This window comes from Nelumbo nucifera, chromosome 2 (genome assembly GCF_055504915.1).
Source record: "Nelumbo nucifera cultivar China Antique chromosome 2, China Antique-T2T, whole genome shotgun sequence".
Classification (NCBI taxonomy): Eukaryota; Viridiplantae; Streptophyta; class Magnoliopsida; order Proteales; family Nelumbonaceae; genus Nelumbo; species Nelumbo nucifera.
Genome location: NC_142650.1, coordinates 92,340,041 through 92,351,832, shown reverse-complemented (window position 1 = coordinate 92,351,832; position 11,792 = coordinate 92,340,041). Strand labels below are relative to the sequence as shown.

The 11,792-nt window shown below is 37.9% G+C and overlaps 1 protein-coding gene across 1 annotated transcript; it reads right to left on the bottom strand.

Moving 5' to 3' along the window:
- Positions 1–4,346: 4,346 nt before the first annotated feature.
- LOC104612020 (wall-associated receptor kinase 5-like) lies at positions 4,347–7,139 on the bottom strand. Its single transcript, XM_019200192.2, has 3 exons — positions 6,227–7,139; positions 5,948–6,127; positions 4,347–4,780 (listed from the first exon to the last, which is right to left on the bottom strand). Exons 1-3 carry the CDS (start codon positions 7,095–7,097, stop codon positions 4,662–4,664), a joined length of 1,170 nt encoding a protein of 389 aa, XP_019055737.1. The 5' UTR covers positions 7,098–7,139; the 3' UTR covers positions 4,347–4,661.
- Between the last annotated feature and the right edge of the window lie 4,653 nt (positions 7,140–11,792).

Below are 11,792 nucleotides of genomic sequence, written 5' to 3'. Positions count from 1 at the left end.
CCCTACCCCCCAAGTGTCCTCCGCATAGACCTTCATGGATATTGCAAAGTACAAGTTCAGCTTCTATGAGTCGTAGGCAACGTAGGTAGGAGAGCGTGAATGATCTCTTGTACAACCATCCGTCTATGAGGACGTACCTGGCTGATTGTTGCTCTACCCTCCGAGTTGCATTGCGTTCTATAGGCAGGATCCCGTGGAGCAGATAATCCATGAGTGGGTCAATCCAACTCAATTCCGCTTGCAACATGGGAGCGACCTCTTCTGTCCCCTTGAGATTGCTGGGCCGAGGTAGGTCCTCTATTTACACAGTCCGCATGGTGTTGTCACTTGTACTTGCTAGTCATGACAAGGTGTCAGCCTCGTCATTCTCGGACCTCGGAATTTGTCTGATGAAGCAGGAGCGGAAGCTTGGTAGGATCTCTCTGACTCTGGTTAAGTAGGCTATCATGGTCGAGTCACGAGCTTCATAGTCACCATTGACTTGGTTAACTACCAATTGAGAATCACTGTAGACGATGAGGTGCTTTGTTCCCATCTCCTTTGCAAGGTTGAGCCTAGCAATTAGCACCTTATACTCTGCCTCATTGTTTGAGGCCTCGAATCCGAACCGGAGAGCATGTCTGAGAACTAGGTCTTTACAACCATGTCGTTAACGTAACACTCCACTTTATTGCCAATCAAAGGCTCAAAAATTTTATTTACAAGTCTTTGAAAGGTTGCTCCAGCGTTTTTCAAACCAAATGGCATAACTTTATAGCAGTATAGCCTTAGTTCGGTTACAAAGACAGTTTTGTCTTGGTCAGCCGTGTCCATCCTAATCTGATTATAGCCGGAGTAGGCATTCATGAAACTCAGCAACTCGTGCCCTGAGGTCGCATCTACTTGGCAGTCAATTCTGGGTAGGGGGAAGCAATCCTTTGGGCAGGCTCTGTTCAAGTCGGTGTAGTGAACGCACATGCGCCACTTGCCATTGACTTTCTTCATGAGCACCGGGTTTACGACCCAACTCGGGTAATGGACCTCTTTGATGAAGTCTGTAGCGAGGAGCTTCCCAACCTCCTCATCGACAATCCTCCACCGTTCTAAGGCGAGGTTGCATTTTCTTTGTCAGACTAGCCTAACTAAAGGGTCCACATTCAGTTTGTGAGTTATGACATAAGGGTCAATCCCGGGCATTTCTACCACAGACCAAGCAAAAATGTCTAAATTGTTAAGTAGAAAACTTACTAGTTGATTTTGATGTGGTTCGCTTACGAGTTCTCCAATCTAGAGAGTCTTAGTCGGTTCGGTCTCGAACACTAGTATGTGGATCGTCTCTTCCATCAGGGCAGCTCGCTCCTCGCTGTAGCCTGTCGGTCGCTCCAGTTCGACGTCCTTTGCTATCTTTGCTTTTCCTTTGAGAGAAGCCACATAACACCTCCGGGACTCGAGCTGGTCACCTCGTGCTATTCCCACTCCGCAATCCATTGGCAATTTCATCACGAGGTAGTAGGTCGACACTATTGCGCATAAAACATGTGTAATAGGCTGACCTATGATTGCGTTGTACGGGGATAGGGTAGTGACCAATAGGAATGTGTGCTCGAACCGGACAATATTTGGCCACGTGCCCGCTTCCACTGGTACTGTGACACGACCTATAGGCCTAACATCCTCTCCACTGAACCCAACTAGTGGATTGTCTACTGGCGTTAGGTCACTCTGTTGTAATTGTAGTTTGTCAAAGGTTTCCTTGAACAGGATATCAGCCGAACTTCTTGGGTCCACCAAGATCCACCTCACTTCAAAGTCATTGATGACCATCTTTACGATTAAGGCGCCGTCATGAGGATACTGGATCCCACAGACGTTGTCCTCAATAAAGTAGATCGGTTCTTTGATCCGAGGTCATTTGGGTGGGTTCTCTGCTTCGTGCTTTAGTTCTCATAATGATGTTCTCCTAGCTGCTACTGTGCATCCCGCCTCAATAGATCCCCTGTTGATCATATTAATCACTCTGTGGATCGGTCTCTCTTTTGGTAGCGGGTGAGGTGGCTGTTTGTTCTGTTTGCTACTCTTTGGGGCGTCGTTTTTCCGATCTCCCTATCAGTTTCCCTATTCCTTTTCTTCGTGTAGAATGTACTTTTTCAAGTACTCACAATGGATCAGCTCTTCAATCTCATCGCGGAGGTTTCTACAGTTTTATGTGCTATGACCATGGTCCCGATGAAAGTGACAATAGACATTCGGGTTCCTAGTCATTGGGTCTTTGCGGAGTCTGGGTGGCCATTTGACGAGAGGGGAATCCTTTATTGCCATTAAGATCTCTCATCGCTTTGCATTTAAGGGGGTATAGTTCGTCCTCTCCATTGGAGGGGTCCTGGAATGACGACCCGACCTGTAGCTTCGCGAGGGGGATTTGCTTCTATGCTTGGGGAGCTTACTTTTCTTTCTTTTATTTTCTTGTTGCTCCCGATTTTTCTGGTCCGATCCAGTTTTGAAAACCATGCAAATGATTATATATATAAGTACATGATATATAAAACAATATTCCTGGTGTTTGGAAGCGTGGGCGCTTTTTGGGACCGATTTTCAAGAAAAAATGCCCATACTTCCAAGACCCATTTCATAAAAGAACGTTTCTGCCACGTAGTCAGTGAGCAACACTATGTTGTTTGGTAAGGTGATTTTTGTCACCATTTTTCATGTATGTGCTGACAGGTAAACACCACATAGGATACACATCAGCCAACCATTGGGAGAAATGGTTCACCGAAATTTGGCGTTTCATGTATCGGTGGGGTACTGATTTTCGAGGTATACCTGATTTTTTAATAATCGGCTGAACCAAACAATGAGATACATGGGCATTTGTTGAAACGCATATGTGGATCCGACATAGTACCATATTTTTTTGAAAAATAGCTACGGTTCCAAACATCCCCCTGGTGTTTAATTAGTTTCCACATGCCCCATATTTGGAGGAAGAATTATTGGCTCTTAGGTCAGAGGAGTTTGTATCCGATCAAATGAATTTTGAATTGAAATTTAAGGTTTAGGATTTAAAATTTAGAAATTTTATATAAAAATCAAAAGATAGTCAGACACTTTCATCCGATCGATCATGGTAGGAACGAATATGTGTTCCATTGGGAGCCTTAAAGATGATTTATGCTGAATGTTAACTCCGCTAATAATCCGCTTAAAAGTTGAAACATGACTTCTAACGAAACAGGATTCTCATTACATTGAATTGTTAATGATGGATTAATCCATGTAAGATGGAACAAATCACAACCCCCATTGAGTGAGTTAAACCTAATAGATTTGAGGCTGTTGTATAGGTGATTTGTATATATTGCTTCGTTTGGTTGCAGTGCAGTTTTATTTGCACCAGTACAAAAGGACAGAAATGCAAATGACAAAATGAAGATTCTCACTTAACTTTGTTATTGCTTTTACTTTACTCTGCTTCATGTCTTAATATATTTCATCAGTATTATTTACACTCAAGTCATTACACTGTCATAGTTTTGCATCAGTATATAGCAACCAAATACGTACTTCCAACTTGGCATAAGTTCTGGGGCTTGGCAATAGCCATCAAAATTTTAATGGGACCAGATAAATCTCTGAAATTGGAATGCATTTTGAAGGTTGGACCTAACCAAACAGAAGGCGTGAGCTCAATCTTGCCAAAGGGGTTCGTGATCGGCCCAATTTCAGTTTTCCGGTAACCTTTAGATGGTCCACAAGGAAAGTGTCCAGTTGGGAGCAAGGATAAGTTACTTTTAATCAAGGTTTTTAAAACTGAATTGGACAATGAATCGGTCAGGGTCCGGTTCTTGGGTTGAATGGTTTGACCGTTCGAACTAAATGAATGGCTCATTTTAACAAAAAAAAATTAAAAAATTAAAAAATGGCTAAAGCCACTGAATGATCCGAATGGTTAGAACAATTTGACCACCTGGGTCAACAGTTTTCTGACCAAATCAACGATTTTTAGCAAATAACAATTCTAAAGTAAAACAAAACCGGTTAGCTGACCTGTTCCCAATTTTTCTGATTATCCGACCGTCCAGTCCGATATACTTGAATATATACTATAAAAGGAAAATCTGTAGTGCCAAAAGACATGATACCAAAGGTTCTGACCAATCAAAACTCCCTGTGAATTGTTAAATACCACGTGATTGATTACTCTATTTTATGAAACCAGTTGGCTGACAAGTTTTTCTGGTATCATTCTTCAGTATTATAGTAAAATTCATAGGGTTTTTGATTGGTCAAACTGTTCCAATATCATAGCTAGCCATCAAGTTGAAATTTTAAGCAATCCTCGCCCTCTGTTTAATGATATTGAAACATGGCCCCTCAAACCATTAGTAATGCTTTCATTGATGGAAGTTCAGAATTTAAGAAACAACTTAGAAGCTTCACTAAATTTTCATGTTCAAATTGAGAAAGAATAACCTCCTCTCATTGATGAACTGTTCAACTTCACTTGAATCAACTATCTTGGACTTCATAAAGACAACTATCTTTCTATTTATCAAATCCAACACAACCTAGGATTCAACTCTTACCAAAGTTGTCAGTCCTTGTTGAGCTCTTGTTCAGTAAAGATCTTGGCAGGTTCTACAGTTGCATTTTGTGAAGACTGAAGAGAGCAGTTGCCTCAATCAGAGACCCCCATTTTGCTGAATGTAATTTTCTCTGCATTTGTTTTGATTTCTCTTTTTTATTCCCCAATAGAGCCAAGTGCTAATAAATAGAACAAAGAAGACGCCAAAACCAAGCCCTGTATGAAAAGAAAGCTTTGCTTAGCGAAAAAAGAAAAATATGACTTTCATTCATTTCAACACATTCATCGTTATATGCAACAGGCTTTGCTTCAGTGGGCTTGAGCCCACTTTGTATTGGACTAAAATTGATAACATTAGTGAAACAATATGCTCATGAAGTAGGGTTGCAGTTCAGACTGGATTCCCTTAGCTAGGTTGAGATCAACGTTTGCCCAACTTGAAGTGTTGAAACCTCAACAGCCTGAGATTCTTCACCCTAACCCAACTCAATCATACTATCAGGTGGGTTAGGTTGGATTTAAGTTGGAATAGGAATGGCAGTGGGGCAGGTTCAGAGTGGGGATTATATTCCCTGTTTTCGAAATTGATCCCCGCTGAAGATAAAAGTTATTCTTCATCCTTGATTCCCAACATACGGGTTCTCTGTGGGGACCTGAATCCTTGAAATTTTTAATAAACAGTATTTTTTGAAAAATAAATTTATTTAAAATAAAAGAAAATTTTAAAATAAAATAATATTTAAATATATTTTAATATATATATATATATATAATATCATATACATAGGTATTTAATATTATGATAAATGTTTTAAAGAAAAACAGCAGTCATCCTCTCTCCTCCCTGAATTAGATAGACAAAAATACTTGGATGCATAGCGTAATTATCAGGTTTAGGTTGGCATGATTGCCCAAGGCATCAACTCTCTCCCGACATTACCCACTAGTTATCCCAGACCAACCCTATCGTATTTTTTGGGTTGACCTGACCAAAGTTGCAACCCGTAAATTCGAAAATATAAAAGAATTCAGAGAACAAATATGTTTCTATTGAAGAAGATTCAGAGAAAATATTAAATTGGAAGAAGTTATTAATTAAAAAGGAAATAAATTTGAATGATCAATTATATTTCACTTGAGTGAATGTTAAAATTAAGCTAGTATCTAGCTTGACAAAGGGAATAATTATCATGAGGAAATTATATATAGCCATGAGGAATTGCATCCGTTACTCTAACAGATAAGAACCATAACTCAGGCGGAGACGTTGGATTTATTTGACAGATAATAAGTTTACTCCTGGGCCGATTCGCCATCTACCCAGAGATCAAATTGATCTGAAAATTAATTTGAAGACAGACAGTAAATCGTAGATTTTAATACCTAAGCAGATTTGTATCAGATGAGATTGCTTCTTTGGAGTAGCCAAACAACCAGTCCCGTTTCTCCTACCATCCCCTTGAGCACCAGGCGGGCAAGAGCAGATGTAACTCCCAGGTGTATTAATGCATCTCGATTTGGCTTGACAATCGTTCTTAGTAGGATCCATGCATTCATCTATATCTGCATTCTTCACATAAACTCATCAGAATTGTTCAACACACTAGGTAATTGGGAGAAGTAATAAAAATAGTCGATCCAGAAAGATGATTAATTACGCACCTTGACATCCATCTGAGAGATAAGGGTTGCCCTGATAACCTTGAGAACAGTTGCAGAGATATCCGAGACCATTAGGAGAGTTGAAGCATTCGCTGTTCTTACCACATGCATAATTTAGGTCACTAGTGGAAGCATTTCCACAGGTGTATCCCTCTATCGCCCAGTCGAGCACGATTGGGACCATTCCTTCATTTCTATTAAAGAAATCCATATACCCCACAATATCATGTACTGAGAAGTTAAACCAGTCAGAATCAACCAAGAAAGCGTAGCTGCATGGATTGAAATCCATCACAAAGTTGTGTCTGTAAAAACTACCGAGATCCACAATGAAGTGCTTGAACCCCTTTGGGATGGAAGTCTGACAACAACCAATTCCGGAACAAGACCCATTGACCAAGCTCTGTGTGTCGATGCAAAGCATGTTACATCCGCTGGTGAAGTTACGACCCTGAAAACCTATTAAGTTGGATATGGTGTCGCAACCTATTGCCGTGAATTTGTTTCTGGTGTCGGAAAAAGTATAGGGAAAATCTTCAAGATTGAAAGAAATGGATCCGTGATCGTTTGTTTGATCGTAGCAGTCGTAACTTACTAAGGATTTGGTGCGCAATTGGCCCAGTGATGATATCTCTACAACCTCTACGTTACTGTCCGATAAGTACAGTTTTGGAGGGTTGGAAGTGTGGTTGCAGGTTACCATGTAGCCGTTTCTGTAACATTTTGGATCTCCGAAGCCGAACGGGTAGGGAATGGGGATGTTGCCACATTTATCCTCGCATCCTGGCTTTGCGAAGGACGCTGTTGATGAAGCTGCCAGCGGTGGCAACAGCAAAATAAGGAGCTGAAGCAGCAGAAATGGCAGTGCCATTGAGGCTTATTAGCTGCTCTTGTTTTGTTTATTTCAGTGTCTTCATTTGCGTCCCTCATTTATAGGCTCGACGAGGCAAATGTTGTATGCTTTCTAGATGAGATCCGGTCACCCGAATTTGATCCTATTAAGGGTGATATGATGAATTCGATCCATTTATAATTGGATCAAATACGGATCTATCCTATCCGATCCAATACAATCTAACTCAATTCGCAATTATATATATATATATGTATATATACTTAAATTAATTTATATTATATTTACCATTAATGTTGGTTTAAATGTTGTATTTTCACTAAATAGTCATAGTAGCTTTTTATATTCGTTTTGTTCTTAAAATATAATATTAAAATCATTTTTAATTCCTTTTGTTAATAATATATAACATTTTGATCATTATAGTTTAATTTAATTTATTTATACTATTTAATATCCCATTATAATCCAAATTCAATTTGAATTCGCTAGATTTTTTTTTAAATTAAAACAAATTAAGTTTGGATCTGCCCATATGTAATTCAGTACGATCCATTTGCAGCCCTACCAGAACGTATCTTAGGGGTCATTGTGTTAATGCTTGGGGTCACTCTCCCCTAACACATCTTGACTTCTAAGAGTAATAAATGCTGGTCTTTCTTTATTTACTTCTCCACTCGTCTTCCTTATTTGATTCATTCAAAGAAAGCAACATCCCCTAACAACTCACTATCTCATTGGGGTCATTTTTAATTCATTTTGTTAATAATATATAACATTTTGATCATTTTAGTTTAATTTATTTATACTATTTAATATCCTATTATAATCCAAAATTCAATTTGAATTCGCTAGATTTTTTTTTAAATTAAAAAAAATTAAATTTGGATCTGCCCATATGTAATTCAATACGATCCATTTGCAGCCCTACCAGAACGTATCTTAGGGGTCATTGTGTTCATGCTTGGGGTCACTCTCCCCTAACACATCTTGACTTCTAAGAGTAATAAATGATGGTGTTTCTTTATTTACTTCTCCACTCGTCTTCCTTATTTGATTCATTCAAAGAAAGCAACATCCCCTCACAACTCACTATCTCATTGGGGTAGTGTTTGGTATCGTGGCAATTTCAAGTGAGATATTGTGTATAAGAAATGGAAACACCATAAGAACGCCTTTTTGGTATTTTGAGTGAGACATTTTCTGTATATGTTTGGCATCCATGTTACAGATACAATACTATTTTCTCAGAAAATGCCATTGCTGATGTGTGGGTTAGAAGCACGGCGTTTTTTTCTTTTTTTTTTTTTTGTTTGGAAACATTGCTGTCAGGTAGAATGTTTTGTGGAGTAACAGCTACATTTTCTATTTCGTACCAATGTTCTAGGAACTGTTTTCAGCACTATCCAGGGCCACATCATGTCCCTGTTGCTGCCACCTCATGTCTCTATTGGCAGCAATGATCTGCAACTCTAGGAAATGCTAAATTTAACGTTATTCCAAGCTATGTCTTCCTGATTTCTAAGATATGACTTAGAACACTTTTTTTATGGAAAAACAGCTGTTTCTTGGAGTACCATTTTTTCCGATATAGCACTGATGTATTGCCGTTTTCTAGAGCAACGACAACTAAGCCAAACAGATGCTTTGTTGCTGCGATGTAGGAATAGCGGAGCCACGCATCACTCAACTGTTGGGAAAAATACACCCCTGATGCTGGAAAACTCACCTTTTTGATGTTTGGAGCGGTGGTGAGTTGCATGCTTTATTATTAGGTGTAGCTGTTTCTTATTGATTTTCCCCAAAAATGATCAAATCAAGCATGATTTTTTACCATTAAACTTCAAATGCCTTCATGGCACCTACGTGTACTTGAAACGGCATCCAACACCACGACTTTGGAGAAGTGCAAACCAGCTGCGAATTGGATTGGCTGATCAAATTGGTGAACCATAATCCACCCGAACTTTATAGAGTCTTATCTATTATGGTTGTGCGACAATTTTTATGGGTTAAATAATTTAACCTCTTATTCTATCCACCAAAATATCCACTAAAAGACATCTTTTGAAACCGGTGGATTGGAAATTTTTTACAACTTTTGCATAGGAAGTTAGGAATATATAAAACATTGCAAATCAAAAAAAAAAAAGAAAGAAGACATTTTCATTGGGATTTTTCTTTCTTTCAATTCACAAAAGACAGTTATGGTGATAGGGATTCAATAAATTCTAGAATTAGTCAAGGGAGTCTCTGTAGTTCATTAGTTCCACCCAAAAGCCGGCTCTGGATCTAATAGTCACACTCTTGTAAGGACACTCATCGATACTCAATAAATTCTCTTATGAGTATATTTAATACAAAAAGAGAGAGAGAATAAGCAAAGAATCATGGTTTCTAAAAGTGAATTGGTGACCGAACTGATAAGGGTTCGGTTATCGGTTTGATCGGTCAGACCATTTGATTTAAACGGCTGGTCTGTTTTAATAAAAAAAAATTAAAAAAATTAGAAAATGATCAAAACCATTCAAATGGTTAATCAGCTGGTTCAGCGATTTATTGATCAAAATTAACAGTTTTAGTAAAAAACGGAACTGGTCAGATGACCGATTCCCAATTTTTCCAATCCGACCATTTGGTCCGTACGATCTTAAAAACCATACAAAGAACAATGTACAGGAATTGTTGGTGTGAGGAGCAGATCCGGACTCCCTGTACAGTGGGTTGCAAAACTCAATCAGGAGAAAACAAGTATTCCAGCTAGGTCCTGATAGTTGACTCTGGTTGACTCGGGTTCGGATGAATTGGATCTACGCTAAGAAGACAAGACGTGTATAATGGCTTTTTATGGAAAAGTATGAGCAAACCTAATGCCGATTTATGAATATAAATATTTAAAATGGCAATAATTTACATTCTAAGCATCAATGCCCATTCTTAAATTGACATTAATTCCGAGCTGATACTTAAGCCTATAAATTCTGACTCTAAACAGAAGTGTTATTCCCCCAAATAAAAAATTATTTGAACATGTTCCAACATAGCCCATATCCATACAATGATGGATTCTAGTTTCATGATGGTATGATCACAAATCATGTTGGAATCATGTTAAAACAATTTTTATTATGAATAAATCCCAGATCAAACCTAGAAGTGATGAACTCATCACCAACTTGATTAGACAATACGAATGCGGGTTTTATTGTAAATTGACTCACATGAGAAAAAGGTGGCATGTGGCCTCCAATGATACAAGGTTATACCAGCGTTTAGTTAAAATAAAATGCCAACAACAAAAACATTACAAGACATAAGATTTTGAACCCCAAAAGGAAATAAAATGATCATCCAAGAAAACATCACTCCCCCATTGATTTGGTCCAAGAAAATAGCATCTATCTTTCTTTCCCTATTGTTTCAGTCTATCTATCACTGAGTCTAGATCTCCTCCCAATAAAAAACAGTTCCAACACAATTCCAATACTATGTCTGCATCAAGGCCGATATGTATCATGTCGGTAACTTTCCGATATGTCCTTACAGAAGTTGTATTGGGTCAGTCACTGGTTCAGAGGGTAGCTGGGCCTTAAACCGGTCCCTCTAAATAAATTTCAAAAAACAAGTAAAACTAAAAAAAAATGCATTGATACACAGTATATCAGCGAGTGTCAGTACTTTGAACCCTCAGTTAGAAGTACAATTTGGATAAATTTGAATTGGGCTTTTGTCAAATTTTGAATGGACTTAATCTAAAACATGTATAATGAACACAAATTGCACTCAATCTCACCATAAAACTAGGACCCACGATGTCTAATATATGTGGACAAGGGTCATGAGGGGTCTTCCGTGAAAGGGAAATTAGAAAATGAAATGGCTGATAGGCCAAAAATCCAAGAAAACATCCAGAAAAAGCGCGTAGAAGAAATATTTCAAGAAATTATGGTGTCGTGTAATAAAGTTCGGTGAAAGAGATCAAGAAAACGAAATGAGTCAAGGATAGAAGAAAAAGACTTATAGAAAGGGCAAAAGAAAATGATAGAAAAAGGAAATTCTAAGCTCCACCCAGTTACCCAATTTAGATTGTGTGATGGCATTGTCTTGATTTTATATCATCATATAATTTCCCAGAAATTATATGATCAGCGCTATATAGGATCCATATTAGAATTTGAAGAATTAGTGATTTTTTTTTTTTTTTTTGGTTGGTCAATATGTCAATTTCTGGGAAATCAGTCAAAAATCGATTATTGAAATCAGCACTTTTCAAGATCACATTTTCTGGTGATTTCCTTATTTTTAACTAACTCCCATTTTTTGAGGATGACATGACATCCAACATGGCATTCAATAATAACTCTAATAAAAAAATAATTGACCCTTAAAAATCAGTACCAAGCAGACTCAAAGCCAATTTCTCAAAAATCAGCTTACGTGGCATAAATGACACTAAACAATATTTTTTGATGATTTTTCAAAATTCGTTGATTCTAGAAATCACCGATTTCTAGATAATCGAAAAAAAGAAATCATCATCGATGCCAAACATCACCTTAATTTAGAACATAATCAATAATAGGAATGCTTCTTTTGGTTCTGCAATGTTTCCACAAGAAAAATATATTTTTCGTTTACACATGTATTGAATAGAATTTAAAGTGCTAATATGTTTTATTAAAAGAAATTAATGTTCCAACTAAAATCTGAATT

Bases quoted from the DNA above. Each gene is read 5' to 3' on its own strand.
- LOC104612020 (XM_019200192.2), bottom strand. From the start codon at position 7,097: ATGGCACTGCCATTTCTGCTGCTTCAGCTCCTTATTTTGCTGTTGCCA. The intron at 6,128-6,226 runs GTGCGTAATTAA...TGAAGAATGCAG, and splicing joins TCTCTCAGATGGATGTCAAG to ATATAGATGAATGCATGGAT. The intron at 4,781-5,947 runs GTATTAAAATCT...CTTTTCATACAG, and splicing joins TCTGATACAAATCTGCTTAG to GGCTTGGTTTTGGCGTCTTC.